General features: G+C 23.1%; 5 protein-coding genes across 9 annotated transcripts in view; 3 read left to right on the forward strand and 2 right to left on the reverse strand.

Annotated features, from left to right (window-relative positions):
* Positions 1 to 2,249, reverse strand: part of LOC122718955 (serine/threonine-protein kinase tricornered) — a 37,971-nt gene extending 35,722 nt beyond the window's left edge. Inside the window, exon 1 of one of the 2 annotated variants that reach the window (XM_043944394.1) lies at positions 1,890 to 2,249. In XM_043944394.1, the coding sequence (XP_043800329.1) occupies positions 1,890 to 1,891 (2 nt within the window). In that variant the 5' untranslated portion in view covers positions 1,892 to 2,249. Of the gene's footprint in view, positions 1 to 1,752 lie in introns of both variants that reach the window. The other variant, XM_043944397.1, reaches the window with a different exon arrangement.
* Positions 2,250 to 2,836: 587 nt separating this feature from the next.
* LOC122718833 (transcription initiation factor TFIID subunit 11) lies at positions 2,837 to 4,395 on the forward strand. 3 transcript variants are annotated; one of them, XM_043944189.1, is made up of 6 exons: positions 2,837 to 2,882; positions 3,112 to 3,280; positions 3,405 to 3,664; positions 3,746 to 3,833; positions 3,919 to 4,015; positions 4,104 to 4,395. In XM_043944189.1, the coding sequence occupies exons 2-6, from the start codon at positions 3,128 to 3,130 to the stop codon at positions 4,235 to 4,237; spliced, it is 732 nt and encodes a 243-aa protein (XP_043800124.1). In that variant the 5' UTR covers positions 2,837 to 2,882; positions 3,112 to 3,127; the 3' UTR covers positions 4,238 to 4,395. The 3 variants fall into 3 exon arrangements, with proteins under 3 accessions (XP_043800124.1, XP_043800123.1, XP_043800126.1); XM_043944188.1 differs by lacking the exon at positions 2,837 to 2,882 and having other exon boundaries at positions 3,094 to 3,280; XM_043944191.1 differs by lacking the exon at positions 2,837 to 2,882 and having other exon boundaries at positions 3,112 to 3,203; positions 3,409 to 3,664.
* A 2,402-nt stretch (positions 4,396 to 6,797) lies between these two features.
* Positions 6,798 to 7,603, forward strand: LOC122718829 (adhesion G protein-coupled receptor B2-like; the record flags this gene model as incomplete). Its single annotated transcript, XM_043944184.1, has 2 exons — positions 6,798 to 7,017; positions 7,302 to 7,603. Coding segments are annotated over 2 exons (393 nt in total), but the record flags the coding sequence as incomplete, so codon positions are not given.
* LOC122718828 (biogenesis of lysosome-related organelles complex 1 subunit 4) lies at positions 7,599 to 8,755 on the reverse strand. Of its 2 annotated transcripts, none has more exons than XM_043944181.1 (5): positions 8,441 to 8,755; positions 8,237 to 8,308; positions 7,939 to 8,160; positions 7,688 to 7,875; positions 7,599 to 7,612 (listed from the first exon to the last, which is right to left on the reverse strand). In XM_043944181.1, the coding sequence occupies exons 1-4, from the start codon at positions 8,519 to 8,521 to the stop codon at positions 7,783 to 7,785; spliced, it is 468 nt and encodes a 155-aa protein (XP_043800116.1). In that variant the 5' UTR covers positions 8,522 to 8,755; the 3' UTR covers positions 7,599 to 7,612; positions 7,688 to 7,782. The 2 variants fall into 2 exon arrangements, with proteins under 2 accessions (XP_043800116.1, XP_043800118.1); XM_043944183.1 differs by having other exon boundaries at positions 8,237 to 8,363; positions 8,441 to 8,754.
* Positions 8,756 to 10,507: 1,752 nt separating this feature from the next.
* On the forward strand, positions 10,508 to 17,559 carry LOC122718981 (putative fatty acyl-CoA reductase CG5065). The gene is made up of 9 exons (XM_043944464.1): positions 10,508 to 10,641; positions 14,369 to 14,581; positions 14,834 to 15,031; positions 15,281 to 15,477; positions 15,625 to 15,734; positions 16,013 to 16,208; positions 16,410 to 16,649; positions 16,817 to 17,074; positions 17,158 to 17,559. The coding sequence occupies exons 2-9, from the start codon at positions 14,384 to 14,386 to the stop codon at positions 17,318 to 17,320; spliced, it is 1,560 nt and encodes a 519-aa protein (XP_043800399.1). The 5' UTR covers positions 10,508 to 10,641; positions 14,369 to 14,383; the 3' UTR covers positions 17,321 to 17,559.
* The last annotated feature ends 17 nt before the right edge of the window (positions 17,560 to 17,576 follow it).

Raw genomic sequence — 17,576 nt, forward strand, 5'->3', positions numbered from 1 at the left:
GATCAAGTTAATTTATAAGAAATGGAAAATGCGATGCTCGTAAGTTAGTGCTACGTGACGCGTTCAGCGAAATAGAAAAGAAAGAAAAGAATATCGTGGTGTCTCTAACGGTATATTGACCTCCGCGACGCCGATTACCGTAAACACATATTCCATATCTCGTACGTGACTACTATGCTTGTCGAATTTTTAAATTTTGACGCTTCTTTTGCTTTTTATGTACCATATTTAAATTATTTAAATTAATTTGTATCGTTATTCAAATATACAATTGCTTTTACAACGATTCGATTGAATTGAATAAAAAGAAAATACACAAAAAATAATATGTATAATTTGAAAATATATATGTATACTTAAAATAGACTTAATTCATAAAATAATTCATAAAATTGACAAAGAAAAAGCGAATTATTAATTACAAAGCGAAGAATAAAATGGTAAATTAAAAAGAAGCTACTTTATTCGCGTGCTGAGGTAACGTTATCGTTTGTTCGCGGAGCTTGACTTGAAAGCCCGACAGGTTGAACAGACTCAACCGCGACGAAGATACGTGTTCCCCGTAGCGAAACAGGCTCTCCTCCGTTGACTCGAGCAAGACTTGCTGGGTCGTTTCTCCTTCGGCCAACGACCGTCTCCACTCTACCTTTAGTTTCAACGCCGCTCCTTTTACGCGTGCTTTTATGTAAATACGATAGTATTTAACTAAATTCGTACACCTAATTCGTATATCTCTCATATCACGTATATCTCTGAATGGTAAACATTGTGAAAGGGAGCATCTCATTTAAAGAAACTGTCCTTGAAAATATACTGTTTGAAAGCATTGAAGTTCCGAATGCATAATGCAGATATTATAAACTGATATCCATACAGTAGAAATGAAAAATATGTTATGATTAATAGGTATATACATATTTGAAATAATAGAGATGATGCTCACATTTATATATATATATGTGTGTATTACAAATGTATTAATACATGTTTTTATTTGCATGCAATAAGAAATGAATTTTACAATAACGAACTGTGTTATTGTAATATAGAATTCTAGAGAAATAGATTTCTTTTCATTAAAGATATATATTATTTATGAAATTTTATTCAAATAATATGATTAATATTTTTAAAAAAATAATCTTTGAAAATCTAATGTATTTTGGCGATATATATATGTAATAAATTAATTAAATATAATTTATTAAAAGTATATTTAATAATATTTCATAGATCGAATTGTTGATGAATTATTTGATACTATGATACTAAAAAAATACATGTTATAAAATTGAGAAAAAAAATATGAAGGAAATAATTAATTCATCGAATAACAAAGTTTGTACATATGTATTATAATAAATATATATATTTTTCTAAAAAAATATTAAAAAAATTAATACAACATCCAATCTAATGTAAATGTTTAGAAGACCAAAATTGATAAATCAAAATTCGAAGCTAAAACGAGAGTGACATTTTTATGGAAGAAAGAAATCGTGGAAGAATTAAAGTTTTTAAAAAAACAAGACCGATTTTACTCACGTTTCTGTCATGATATTCATAGGTATGCGAATACAAAAGTATAAGTAAAACCGACATCATTGATAAAGCACATGATATATGATATAGAAAAAGACGTGCGCGAATTAAGCGCGAATATGCATAAAGGGTTATGTGTTGTGCAGAGTTCGATATAGATGAATTGTATTTACAATAATATTTTCTACTTGTATCGGCAGTTTTCCGTACCGTCTACAAAGACAATTTTTTCCACTGTCTTATACTTGATGAAGAGCCGTTGCGATGAATGCAATGTTCACTGGCAATGAAACTTTTTCTTCTCCTTTCGCTACAATTTTCTCGTGAAATCCGGCACGATTACTCACATCTTAAAACGCGATTCCGTCTTGAAACTGCATTCGTAGGCCCGGTATTTGATGCTTGGATGTTAGAATCGCGTCAGCTCTTTAACTGTTACTCTCGATCTTTGATATTTCACTGTATTACACTCACTCACCACCGCGCTTCCCCCGACCCTTAAATAAGATAGATAATATACTCGGCCGAGTTACAGACCTACCGAGCTACCAGCTATCGTTTCGAGTCCCGGTCAGTTCTCGATGTCTTTTTTCCGCGCTGAAAACTCTTCACTTTTCAGTTTGGTTTATATATCGATTCGTATAGAATAGTAAATTTCTTTTTATTTGGATCACTAAAATCACTTGCCTTGATAAAAATTGCGCGATAATTTCTTATGAACATGTATGAACCGTAAAAATCGTGAAAATGATGAGATATTGACAAATACGTTGCGGCGTCGCGACACTGTCGACTAAATTTCACTTGACCACCAGTTGGCGCCACGTTGCGATCCCTCGTCTTTTGATTTGTAAAAATATTCTCGCCGACAATGAAATATTTTATACTTAGTATCTATGCTTTTTTACATTATATATTGCATAGATTTTTACATCAAGATATTATGTGTTATCTTTTAAAATTTTCATTTTAATTTAATTTTTAATTTTTAAATAATATAAATAAGTATCATTTAAGATCATTTTAATTTAAAATTTTATAATAATTTGTTTCGATATTTTTTAATAATATAAGTTATTAAAATTGTTAATTTATTAAATTAAATATTTATTTTATAATTATATTAAGTTTTATATAATTATCGCAACATTTATTTATTTTTACTATAAATTAAAATAATTAAAAACTATAACATTAATTATATTATATAAAATTTAAAAAAAAAATTTATTATGTTTTCGATTATATTGTTTCATAATTTATATGATACGTAATATTTTATAAATCGAAAATATGGCGGGTCTATTTGAATTAAACCATAAATAATTAAGTACTACTAGGTAAGGCTATCTTCTTATAATTTACATTAAAATATTAAATAAATCAAGATAATTATATTTATATATTTAGAAAATTTATTTTAATTTATTTATTCAATTATATTTTTTAATTAAATATTCATAAAATTCATGTAAATTTTTCATCAATATTTATTATGATATGTATTGTAACCTAAAATAATTCATTTTAAATATCAAATACATTTTCTATATTATTTATAATTTATAGTGTATTTTATTATACAATGGATAATATTTTTGGAAAAGAAGATTCTGGGAATGAAAGTGAACATATAGATATTGAAGGAAAGGAAGAAAAAGGTAGTCCTTCACAAAATTCTGGAACTAAAGATGTAGAATCAATAGATGTTAATGATAATGATAACGTACAAGTTAAGGTATATAAATAGGATAATTATATCATGAGTGTAAAATTGAAATAAAAATAATAAATTAATTTTTAAATAAAAATTAAATTTATATAGTTTTATTATTGTAATTATGTATTTATTTTTTTATTAGATAGAATATGATGCAATGAGTTCGCAATCTCAATCTGATGGAGAAGAAGTAGGTTCTAATTTGTTATGTACAGTAGTAGAAGATCAATTGGAAATTGTCAAACATGAAAATGATAATAGGGAAGAAGAACAAACAACGGAAGATATATTTGAAAATGATATAGTACTACCTCATGCAAATCCAACAAATGTTAAAGAAAGAAGAGAAAGTAAAGAGAAAAGTAAAAAAGAATTGGAAGAGGAAGAAAGGGAGAAAATGCAGTACGTATTTTTTAACATTGTTATTATTATAATTATACATACTACTTAAATATAAATACAATAATATTTGTTTGTTAACAGAGTATTAGTATCAAATTTTACAGAAGACCAATTAGATAGATATGAAATGTATAGAAGAGCTGCTTTTCCAAAAGCAGCAATAAAAAGAGTAATTGTGTTTATTTTTTCATATTAATGTGTTTCGTATTTTTTAATATCTTAATATCTATCATAAATTGTATTTTGTATTCCAGATTATGCAAACTATAACAGGTTGTTCAGTATCGCAGAATGTAGTTATTGCTATGTCTGGTATTGCAAAAGTATTTGTTGGAGAAATAGTAGAAGAAGGTAATATTAATATTTCTAATAATGAAAAATAAGTTTTAATGAGAAAAAACAATTTTTTCTTTTTATTTAAATATAATTTTTAAACTAGCTCTTGATGTCATGGAAGCTCATCAAGAATCAGGACCATTACAACCAAAACATTTAAGAGAAGCAGTTAGAAGATTAAGACTTCAAGGACAAATTCCAAATGGTCGTGCCTATAAAGCATTTTTCCGATTATGAATCATCTCATTAGCATAATCATTTAAAACTGTGATTTAATACAAATGCCTCTAATAAGTTGCAGAAATTAAATAAATATTTTTGTATAAAAAATATGATTACTATAAAATGTATAATATTCACATAAAAAATTGTTACATTGTAAAATATATCTTAGAAGTTATAAAAATAAGGATATACATTTTAATAAATAAATATATACATGTCTATTACTTAAATATTATTATATATTAATTATAATCTAATTTTATCTATTTTTCTTTTTCCTTTTTTCTATGATTTGATTTTTTATTTCTAAATATAATCCTGAAAAAAATATTTGATCATTCTTTAAATATATTATTAATTATAATTATTATTTCAAAATTAAATTAAATCACTTGAATTTTCTTGAGAAATTAGATTATCTTATTAGATGTTTATTATTGTAAAAAAATTCATTTGATTTAAATTGCAAAGAAAATAGTAAAGATCGATTTTTTATCACTTTTTTATCACTTTTATCTGAATCTGTAATAAAAAGTTAAATATACTTTACAGATTTATGTCAGTTATATATATATGTTAAAAATTTTATTGAAATTGATTGATACAAAAAGCGATAAACATTGAAAGATATAAATTTATAGATTTTAAAAGATGATGAAATTTTGGACTTTCTGTCAGCGATTGCATTAATAATACGCAAATATAATTAATTGTAATTACAATATATTTTATCATAAATAACTTTCTATACGCGCGCACATATATATGTACACATAATATAGATATATAATGCTGTCAAATTTTATTTATTTCATTAAGTATGTTAATTTTTAACCCATTAATGTTCAATTTATCTTATTAATATATCGTCGTATTTCTTTGATAAAATATTGCAGAAGTTTAATATGATATGCGATTATTATTTACATTGTTATTAACTTGTATTATTTTAGAAAAATTTAATAATGGAATTAATTTTGAAAAGTTATATATTTTTAAATCAAAGAAAAATTCTTTAATAATAAATCCAAATATTTTGAAATCCCACGTAATTTATAAATGGTATGAAAAATGATATTTTGTTTATATAATTTGTTTATGTTTTATTGAACATTTTATAATCATTTATTATTTATCAATTACATTATTACATTAGTTATGAAGCTTAACCTTAAGTTTGTGAAATTAGTATACACAATAATGAAGAAGTAAGCTCTTTTTCCACTGAATTGAATTCCTTGCAAAAAAATCGGGGAAATATTAAAGAGAAAATTATTCCGTCTTTTTTTGTATTGAATAACAAAGAATGCAAATATATCAAGGTCAGTTGTTTAAAATAAGCATATTATTCATTCCAATAATATATATATATATATATGTATGTAAAAAATTTTAAATTAATATTAATTTTAATTTTATGTTGGATCTTTTTTTTTTCTTTTAAGTTTGGTCAATTAGTACTATGGTATGATGAAAGATTTTATTATAATCCATTCAATTATAAAACTTCAACAATTCGCCAACGCAAATTACTTAATTATTTAAAAAAAACACATTTTGAAAATAATATAAGTAATGAGCAGTTACAAAGAAAGAAACAAAAGAAATTGTTGAGATATGTAAAAGATGCTAAAAAGAATGATTCTACTAGTAAGAATGATTATATATGTATAAATTTATGCATATTAACCCTTGTTTTTGTCAATTATGTATCAGTCAATTCAGTATCAATATGTTATGTCTGGATTAAATCTGGTATTGTTCATTTTAACTCGTATCAGATTTTCGAGATTATTTTTTTGATTTTGATAATAATAATTATTATCTAACTAATAAGATATCTAAATAATATCTCAGTAAGATAAATAATTCTTTAAATATTATATTTTTTAATATATAGGTAATGAATCATGGGACGGGTGGGGTAATTGGAGTTCATGCAGTGTAACATGCGGAAATGGTCGTCAAGTTCGTTGGCGTCATTGCGCAGCAGAACATTGTACAAAAGGATTAAAGAAAGCACAAATAAAAACATGTCGTTTAAAAGAATGTGAATCTAAAAACATTCTTAATTGGCTTGGAATTAAAATTAAATAATAAATTTAAAAAGAGAAAATACATAATGAAGATGAAATACATATATTCATATTCATATTTAATTGTAATTTATTTATCTACTTATTCAGTAAGATTAGTAAAATAAATTGTAATATTTTTTATATAGTTGGATAAAATATATATAAATATTTTAAATCATTTATATGTAAGGAGCATTTTACTGATCATCGAAATATATTTCTATATATACATATTTATACTAATTATATTCATGATTTTAAACATTATTTATAATTATTACATTACATATAATTCTAAATTAGATTTATCAAATTAGATTTATATCTTTAATTTTTTTTATTATATAAAAATATTGTCTACTCTTTATTTTTATTTTTCTATTATATTAAAATATTATTAGATAATTTTGTCTATTAATAGATAATTTCAGTCAATAAAAAATATTACGTGAAATTAATTAATAAGAATGTAAATTATGTTATATAATTTGATAAAATCGTTTCTTAAATCATTCATCATTTTATTTGTTCTTATGGAATGTTTATTATTTTTTCAATCCGAAAGTCATTTGAATAACACCATATTAAAACCTTATAAGAAATCAGTTTCCGTATCTAAACTTACAAACGTTCAAAATGAAAATTTGCATCATGAAACACAAACATCTGTTATTATGAATGATGAAGATAAAGATGAAAAAAATGAAAAACAAAGTATAAGTTATAAGCAAAAAATTTATTATTTTATTGTTATTCAATAAATATAATTATTCTAAATTTAAAGGTTATCATAAGATTGTTTTTATTAAAAAACAATTGGTTTCATTATTATTAATTATATTATTAAATAATATTAATTTTAAAATTTAATACTTTATAATTTTTTAACAAATTAATGTAATTATAATGTAATTATATAACAAAATAATATTTTAATGATATTTTTAACCTTTCTAGTAATAATATTTTTATTTAGAAATCAAATATTTTAATGACAGATAGAATGAATCGTCAAGGACCAAAAATATGGGATCAATGGGGAAACTGGTCAAGTTGTAGTGTTACTTGTGGTATAGGGAAACTAACAAGATGGAGGCATTGCATAGGTGGAAGTTGTTCATTAGGTGAAAAGAAAGCACAATTAAAGACTTGTACTCTTCCAGCATGTTAATGGCTAGATTTGTAAAATATTAAAATTAGTAAAATATATCAAATTCATAAAATCATTTTATATTTATTATTAAATTCAAATTATAATGATATTTTATTTGTTAATGAATGTATTTGTTTGTAATATTTTATATTAATCCTGAAAATAATTAAGTTTATTGAAATATTTTTATTTTATACTTATAAAATTCATTTAATACTTCTTAATACATACCTCTTAAGAATTAAGAACTTTTTTTTCATTATTTGATATAATTAATTTATGAAAATAATTGAATCTATTATTTTACTTCAAAATAAAATATTATTTCATTCATTCTTAAAATAATCATCAGTTCTATAAATTGTTGGAGGTTCATATTCTGGTAATCTATTTGATATTATAGGTTCCTGAGTTTTTTTCTGAAATAAAAGAATTCAGTTAATTTTATTAATTACAATATCAAAAAAATAATAGAAACTTACAAAGAAAGATAAACGATTTAACATTCCAAATAATCTATCAGAAATTCCTAGTTCAGTTTCTGCATTATCAACAGCAGCTTCTAATGTTGTTAGATTTACATTAATCATTGCTATAACATGTTCTAATGCATCTATTCGCCTAGTAAGATTGATAACTTCTTGTTGCATGTCTTTTAATCTTGGTATATGTTGATCGATACATTGGCTATTTTCAGATTGAACCTTTTAAAATAAAGTATAATATTTATATCATATATTTACTGAAAATATATCATTAGATTAAATTATGATTTCTAACCATTTCAATAATTGATTGAAATTCTTCTAAACGCATCATTACATCTTCAATGGTTTCATGAAAATTCTTCATCTGGAATGTAATGTTGTATTGTATTTTATATTTTAATATATATAGATTTCTGCAACTATAAGATATAAAAAAATATTCTTTGATAATAAATTAATATTTTGATATTGAGGTTATGTATAATAAAGTGCATACTTGACCAGATAAATCTAGTTTTAAATAATTTGCATAATCCTTCGCCAATTCGTCGACAATCGGTGTAGTATGTGAAGACATTTTTACTTTCTTTTTTTTTTTTTTTACTTATTAAATTAATAATGGAATGTTTACATTCTTTAATACTAACAATAGAACAACACTTTTAAATAGACACCATTTTTTTACGATGAAATATATGAAATTTGAAACATTTTTTATGAATTTCTTATCTTTACAAAAAATTAAAAAAAAATGATAAAAATGAATTATATGATATATAATAAATCCTCATATAACAGGGATTCGTTTAATATGAATTCTCGCAAAGATAATGCAGTGTAAAAGATATGTTAGTAAAGCACTTTAAATGTGAAACATATGTAAAGACAATATTTGAAAATAAATATAAATAATTATTATTTAATTTTCATATTGTAAACAAAAATCATTAAAACATTTTAATGAAAGAATAGTAAATAAAGACATCAAAGATTCATTCATGATGAATTATATTTTTAAATATAAATATATAGTGTATTTGATATATACATATATACATATGTAATAATAATAATAATATATAATAATAATGTATAATATACATATAATGTATAATTTATATTTGTTTAAATGTATAACATATAAAACATATCTTTTATGTAATTATCTATAATATTATATTATATATATTATTCGTATATTTTAAATAGTTTTTCAATCAAATTTTGTTATAAAAAATTTATAAAAAAATTTATGTTCTAATATATTAAATATGTTTATTAACTTTAAATAAATAAATAATATAGTTAATATAAATATTCAATAATTAACACTAATAAGAGAGAGAAAAGCGGAAGATAAAAAGAGATTTTCTAAAAGAGTAATATACTCAAATGTCAATGAACCATAATGTACATTGATTTTATGTAACACTTTGCATAACGAAAATTTTTGATATACAAAAATATAAGGCGATATAAATAAAATTAGTGAAAGGAATATTATATGCAAAAATATTTCAATTGAAACTATATCAATTAAATTATATAATATTTTTTGTATTAATTGTATTTAAAAAGAAAGAAAATTATATAAGCAATGTAATAAATTATTTAATATAATATAAATTTTTTTAATATAAATTTTTTGAAGAGTAATATTAATTTTTTTTTTGTAAGTGAATTGATAATCTCAATTGTAAGATTCTGAAGATTCTTAAGTTTTAAAAATATCTCGTATTTGTTCCTTTTTTTTCAAAATGCATACAAATATTATGCAGGTTTTTTTTATATATACTTATAAAATTATATAAATAATAATTAACGAATGAAAGAAATAAAATTGCATGTAATGTTTTTAATTTTCTTTAATTGTTTTACTTTATAATTATCAAACATCTTATCCATCTTTAAATATCTTTAAATATTACTTATAAAGAAGATTTAAGAAAAATATTCATAATTTTATTATGTATTATGAATATATAAAAATATTGTAATATTATATTATAAAAATATTTTTGGAAATTAGCAGCATATTACAAATTATTGAACTTAAGATTTTTAGAAAAAAATATTAATTGAAAAAAATTGAAATATATTCAATTTACTTAACAATAAAAATTATTATATCTAAATTGAATTATTACATATTTTTTATAAAAAAGTATATTGTTTAAAGAATTATCTTGTTATTTAAAAAAAAGATTTATTTGACTATTTGGTAAAATTTATATTAAAAGCGAAATTGTATTAAATTTATAGAAAAATTGGTGGTTGGAATTTAAATAACAATAATCAATCAGTTTCAGAATCATTTAACATTTGACGTTGGAAGCAATATTAATGAATAAGTTTACAATGAAAAATAAAACAAAATGCGCGTTTTTTTTTTTTTTTGTAATACGATGCATCGAACGATAAAGATGCCGCAAGAAAAATTGTTTGTTTGAACTGAAAGAAAAAGTGTAATTCGTTAACCTAAGCACAGGTGGGGATACAATATTACTCCTGCTTCGACTCTTACAATCAAGTCAGCTACGTTGAAGCTCAGTAGGTTCGAACACAGTGGTCCACGACTGTTCTTCCTATACTTTGGTTTAGGTCAACTGATTACCCGTTATATTTGCAATTCTTCTACCAATCTTACGCATTGAAATATTAAATTTTGTTTTGCTTTTACCGAACTAGTTTGACCAAGTAAGTACATTTTTCTTTCATGTCTTTTCTATGTTATTTTTTTTTTCTTTTACTGATATATAATTTTCTATTATATGACAAATAATTACTATATAATTAAAGTAATTTTCAATCTTTTTGTTGTTTTATTTATTTTCAATTTCCTATTCAATTGATTGTGTCTATTTAACGAAATTTTATAAAGTTATATTTTATAGTTTATTCATTTGTTTGATCTTTTACGAATATAGAAAGTAATTGCGCTGTAACGGACAAGTGAAATGATACTTGTTTGTTTTTATGTATCGTTTGGTTTTTGTATCGCTTCATTTCCTTTATATGTAATTTACTTGTGAAAAGTTTAAAATAGTTATTCCAAATTTATCGAATTAGAATAAAAATTAAACAATTATTTAAAATAAACTCTCTTTGAAAAATTTTCAATATCTAATGTTAAAAGAATTTTATAAAATTCTGGAATCTTATTTGATTTTGCAGTGAAAAAATATCTTTTATATTAAAACATTTTATTTTTATTTAAAAAAAATGAACGTTGGAAATTAATTTCATATAAAAATATAAAAATTATAAAAATAAAAAAAGTTGTGATTTTATATTAGCAACATACTTTTAAAATTAATAAATATATAATCAATATCATCAAAAATTAAATGTAATAAATATTAAATTAATTTAATTAATTAAACGTTTCATATAATAATTTGTGATAATTATAACAGTTTTGTATTTCTCATTAATTTATAATTATAATTCGTGAATATTTTTCATTGATGTTATTGATAATGTTATGATGTTTTAATTAAATCACATGATAATATAAATATCAATTAAATCAAATGATAATATAAATATCAATATAATATTCATTTTCTGAGTCAATGGATAGATTTCTTTAAAATCGATTTGATTTCGATTATGATTATCGATTATCGATTAATTATATGTTCAATTTTTTAATAATACATGAATTAATACAAGATATTACCTGCTTTATGCCAAATATGTAATTCGATAACTCGAAGTTTTAAATGTAAAATATAAGAAAACAATTATCGAGATCAACATTTTATTAAAAAACTTCAATTCGACTAATTAATAATAAAACATCGTTCTATCATTATGAATTGTTGAAGTTATAAATATGAGAAAACAACAATGTTTATTCTATGTCCTTATTAAATAAAAAATTTGCAAAAATCATTTTTAATATAATTTAAGATAAAGATTTCATGACCAAACTTTTAAATAATTTTTTGTATATATTAATCTATATATTTCATCATTATTATGGAAAATATCATTATTATGAATTTCGAGGAACTGAATTAATTGCAATTAGAAATATTCGATAAAATGAAAATATACAAGTATATATATTTCTTATTTGCTAAAAAAAAAAAAAAAAAAACAATCGTACATAAATTATTTTACAGAACATTAAGCTTGTACATTTTGAACTATATTCCAGTTTTGTAATTTCAATTTAATATTATAGTTGAGAGGATCTTAAGAAAGCGAATCCTATTCGGTGTTGCCACATTTTATACTATCGATTTAGTAAACCGTTCACTTTCCGATGAAATAAATTGTGCTCGAACTTTATCATCGTTTATGTGCTTCGTGCAATGCTCTTTTTTGACGAAGGCAAATTCTTTCGCCAGTCATCACATTGCAGCGTATCGATTCTAAATACTTTTAAATTGCAGATTAATTGCATGTTCTGTTCTTTTTCGCTGACTAATACTATTGCGTGATATATTCTACATATTATAATTAATATATCTTTCTTATAACAATCTATATACTTTTTTTGAAATTTGTTTAGCTTAAATATCCATATAATTTTTCTCGTACATTTACTCGTTACATTATTGATCGAAATGTTGTTTTATTAAGTTGATAGCATTAATTTCACTAATATCTTATTCTTTTATAAGTAATAGAAAATTAGAATAACAACATATTTCATTTAAAAATTATTTAAAAAATGCATTATAATTTCTAAAATGAAACAAATGCTTATACATTACACATAAATGAAAATTAAGTGAAATTTAATATCATAAATACGAAACACGTATATAAAATAAATAAAATAATTAAATAAATAATGAATAGTATTTGATATATATTTCTTTCTCAGAAAAAATTCTTTCGACATCATAGTTATATATATTATATCATAGTAAAATTTATTTCATAACTTAGATGTTCATATATCATGTTTAAATATTTCATCCGATAAAAATATGGAATCATGTGTTTCGAAAATACTTTCACTCACTCTCGAGTACACGCGACGTACAACTATATCGTAAATGTGATTACGGTTCATCTTGTTCATATAACGAGAAAATGATTTTCTTAATGAATCAAAACAGTATATTATATTATTCAACCTTTTTCAACAATAATTACTCATTTCGATTTGTTTTATTCTTCAATTAAATGTCGAATATTTGTAATTGAAATGTTTTTTTTTTTTTGGAAAAAAAAAAAAACAATTGATTTTCGTTCTTAAGAAATTGAAAGAATTTGACAAGATCGAAGATTAAAATGTCATAAGAGAATATATGGCGAATAAATTCTAATTCACAACACGAGCAAACAAATAATTATTTTATTGCAAAATAAATTTACTATATTATTTATTATTTAATAAATTAAATTCTGTTTAATTAAAAATTATGAGTTACACAAATATTTTGATTATGCAATATATTAACACAATAATGTGTGTTTACTTTTTTAATAATTAAAGATGTAAAAAGTATTCAATTACACAATACTTAAAAAAGATTAGTTTAATTTTATTTTCTTTTGAACTTTGTTTATGTAACGGAATAGTGAACTTTGCCAATATTTATAGATTGATGAACATGCAATTATTGCGAAACAGTTACACCAAGAATTAAATTAAAAATTCGAAAAAAATAATGATTGAAAATTAGAAAACATTAAAAGCAGAGAATTTTTAAATTATAGATCTTAAGAATATATTTTTATTATTTTAAATTATATATTTATTTAATTGAAAGATATTTATGAAATTTCAAAAAATTAAATTTTTATTTAAAATCATTATTCTTAATAATAAATTAACTAACTAAAAAAAAAACTAAATAATGAATATATATAATAAATAATATAAAAAAAAAATTAAATTTTTAATTTAATTCATCATTCGTATGCGAAAAATTTTTCCAATTTATTTATTTATTATTACCGATCATGTCTATTCTGTGAAAACACGTTCTGTTAAAAAATTGATGATATGCTGTTTTGAGAATGTAACATAATACGAGAAAGAAATGAAAGGAGAAAAAAATATCAAGATAGGAAATAGCAGCGACAAGATTATATAAATTAATTTTATTTTAAGAAACCTTGACCTCGATCGATGAAATTTCGATTGTCTAAAAAAATCACTCTTTCGTAAAAAAAGAGAAATTTACGATTGCATAAAAACAAAATATCCACACATATACATTTTAACTTTATTATCGAACTAATTTATTTTATTCGTATACATATATGTATAATAAATTAAAACAAGAAATTAAGATCGATATACATAGCGTATATTTAATTCATAACACAACAATAATTATTGATGATCAATTTTCGATTAATTCCTTCTCTTATTTAAAAAATTTTTATATTATAAATTTTGTATAAGTCGAAAGAAATTATGATAACGGGCAATTCATAATATTGTATGTTTTAGATTTGAAAGAAAAATATGAGTGAATTAACGGAAATACAATCTTTTTACAAAGGGAAGAATATCTTCGTAACCGGTGGAACCGGTTTGATGGGAAAAGTTCTTATTGAGAAATTACTTTACAGTTGCACCGATATAAATAAAATTTATGTTTTGATACGGCCAAAAAGGGGTCGTACTCCAGAAATTCGTATGGATGAAATGCTTAAATTGCCCGTAAGTAATTTAAACCCTTCCTTCTTCTCTATCTTTCTCATTTAACTCTTTTTTTTTCTTTTCTTTTAACGACCTCAAATTGATCTTATAATACTTATTACAGTGTATACGATAAGAAATATAATCTGTAGTTAAAATATAATCGTTATTATATAACGTAAATTATTATATTACATTAATATTAATATTTTTCATCGTTGATATTATTGTTTGTTTACTTATAATGATTAAAATCGAAATAAATTTAAATAGATGTTTCAAAGAATACGAAAACAAAAATCACAAATGATGAAGAAAATAGTAACGTTGAATGGGGATGTTAGCGCGGAGAATTTAGGACTGACTAAAGAACAATCGGAGATATTGATGAACGAAATTGACATAGTATTCCATTTTGCAGCAACTCTTAAATTAGAAGCTAAATTAAAGGATGCTATAGAAATGAACACGGTAAATTCATCAATTCAATTATTCCATCTTCCACATATACTTTTACAATGTGTTTAAAGTATCAATTATTTAAGTGAAAAAAAAAAAAAAATATTATTCAACTTTAAGATATTTTTTTATTTTTAATTTTTTTTATTTTTATTTTATTTATTTATTATTTTTTATTTTTTTTTTTTATTTTATTTATTTATTATTTTTTTTATTTTTAATTTATCTTTTATTATCTCGTTAACACTGTTGTTGTTTAAGGTTGGAACGAAAAGGATATTAGAATTGGCTAAAAAAATGAAAAGGTTGAAAACATTTGTACATTTAAGCACGGCTTTCTGTTATGCCGATAAAGAGGAACTCGATGAAAAAGTGTACGACCCGCCTACCGACCCTCACGATGTTATGAAAATGGTCGAATGGCTAGATGAAAGTGCTATCGATCTCATTACACCCAAGTAATTCACTCTCTCCTATAAGAAATAAGAAGAATCAATTAATTTTTTCGTTATATAATATTTTTCAATTATTCATTCTTTGATCTTCCATATTAGCATACGTTATCCGTTTATTAAACTAATCCATATTGATTTCGTTAAATATAGGTTATTGAATCTTCATCCAAATACTTACACATATTCAAAGAGATTGGCCGAGAAATTAGTAGCAGATGAATATCCAAATTTACCTTGTAGCATCGCGAGGCCATCGATAGGTAAAAATAAATAAATAAATAAATAAAGAATTATAAATGCAAATTATACTTTTATTATATAAACTTCATTCCAAGGAAACAGAAATATTTGAGGATATGGGCAGCTATCTTTGTCTTTTATTTCAACTGAATAGTTATTTCAAAATATCAATGTTAATGCAAATGAAAATATTTTAACCTGTAGTATACATATTTATAAGTTATACCAAGATAACGAATAGAACGAGTTTGTCAAAATCTTTATGTGAAATCAACTTTTATGTATGTCATATTTACAGTAACTCCAGCTTTGGCAGAGCCGTTACCTGGTTGGGTGGATAATCTGAATGGACCCGTGGGCATTATGGTGGGTGCAGGCAAAGGAGTTATAAGATCAATGCTTTGCAATGAAAACTATCACGCCGAAGTGATACCGGTTGATTTTGCTATCAACTCTTTAATCTCCATTGCTCATAAAACTGCTACAAATAAAAAGTAATTAGCATTTCTTTTTTTTATTTTTTATTTTTTTTTTTTTTTACAAATAATCCGTTTCGTTATAATACCTTTTAAGTTTTAATTATCTTTTCAATTATCTTTCCCAAATAATTCTAATATTACTTCACATTTATATTATTTCACATTTGTTGTTAATTGTTTCACATTTATCAATTTTTTTTTTTCTTTCTTCGCTAGAAGTACAAGTATACCAGTTTATAATATTACGCAAAGTGGCGTGTTACCTATCACCTGGGGAGAGATACTGGGGAAAGGGAAAAAGATTGCTTATCAGTATCCTTTCGAAGGGCAAATTTGGTATCCGGACGGGGATATACATAACAGCAAATTCGTGCACAATCTAATCGTCTTTTTTTTTCACATTATACCGGCATACTTCATCGATTTCCTCATGTTGATATTTCGACAAAAAAGATTGTAAGTCTCTTGTAACTTTCACCGATCTATATATATATATATTTTTTTTTTCTCTCTCTTTTCTTTTAGAGGTTATGTAAGTCAGTTGTACAATTCAGAGTTTCACGCGTGAGTTTCATGTTTTTTTTTTTTTTTGTTATTATACTATTACTATATTTTTTTTTTAGCATGGTTCGTATACAAAACCGTATCTCGGTTGGGCTTGAACTTTTACAATATTTCACTACGAGGGAATGGGTTTTCCATAACACGAACTTGTTGATATTGTGGGGTGAAATGAGCCCCAAGGACAAAGAGATCTTTCCAATTGATTTGTTGTCTATCGATGACAATGAGTATATAAAAACTTGCGTCTTAGGCGCAAGGCAGTATTGCATGAAAGAAAATTTATCCACGTTGCCGAAAGCTCGAAGGCACCAAGCGATGTAAGCGTTATAATATTACGCCATTGTCAGAGAGTTTGGATTAGTAATTTTTACGAATTATATAACTCGTATTCTGTTTACAGAATGTACGTCATTCACATAATTACCGTCTATCTGTTCTATTTTGGGATATTGTATTTTATTTACAAAAATTTCGAATTGGTAAGATTTGGCCTGGATAGTGTGACGGATCACATGAAATCTTTACCAATTTTGGACAAAGTTATGCAAAAGATTGATCATTAATAGTACAATATGTAATAATATAAATTTTTATTTTTTTTTTTATATTTCAAAATCATATCTTGCATATTGTAAATAGATTAATAAAAAATGAACGGGCTTCGTTAATGTTATGTTTAGTTACATTACTTATTTAACTTTACTTACGTTATTTACTTTTAATTAGTTTTAGTGTTGGAAGGCGATTCAATGGTGCTCATTAAAATTTACGTGAATGATTTAATTATCTTTCCGCCTATAGTTTATAATTTGATAATTA

The sequence above is a fragment of the Apis laboriosa genome, unplaced genomic scaffold, assembly GCF_014066325.1.
Source record: "Apis laboriosa isolate Shangri-la unplaced genomic scaffold, ASM1406632v1 scaffold68_cov148, whole genome shotgun sequence".
In the NCBI taxonomy this organism is placed as follows: Eukaryota; Metazoa; Arthropoda; class Insecta; order Hymenoptera; family Apidae; genus Apis; species Apis laboriosa.

Bases quoted from the DNA above. Each gene is read 5' to 3' on its own strand.
- LOC122718833 (XM_043944189.1), top strand. From the start codon at position 3,128: ATGGATAATATTTTTGGAAAAGAAGATTCTGGGAATGAAAGTGAACAT. The intron at 3,281-3,404 runs GTATATAAATAG...TTTTTTTATTAG, and splicing joins ATGATAACGTACAAGTTAAG to ATAGAATATGATGCAATGAG. The intron at 3,665-3,745 runs GTACGTATTTTT...GTTTGTTAACAG, and splicing joins GAAGAAAGGGAGAAAATGCA to AGTATTAGTATCAAATTTTA.
- LOC122718828 (XM_043944181.1), bottom strand. From the start codon at position 8,521: ATGTCTTCACATACTACACCGATTGTCGACGAATTGGCGAAGGATTAT. The intron at 8,161-8,236 runs GTTAGAAATCAT...TTATTTTAAAAG, and splicing joins TTCAATCAATTATTGAAATG to GTTCAATCTGAAAATAGCCA. The intron at 7,876-7,938 runs GTAAGTTTCTAT...CTTTTATTTCAG, and splicing joins TAAATCGTTTATCTTTCTTT to AAAAAAACTCAGGAACCTAT.
- LOC122718981 (XM_043944464.1), top strand. From the start codon at position 14,384: ATGAGTGAATTAACGGAAATACAATCTTTTTACAAAGGGAAGAATATC. The intron at 15,735-16,012 runs GTAAAAATAAAT...TCATATTTACAG, and splicing joins CATCGCGAGGCCATCGATAG to TAACTCCAGCTTTGGCAGAG. The intron at 17,075-17,157 runs GTAAGCGTTATA...TTCTGTTTACAG, and splicing joins GCTCGAAGGCACCAAGCGAT to AATGTACGTCATTCACATAA.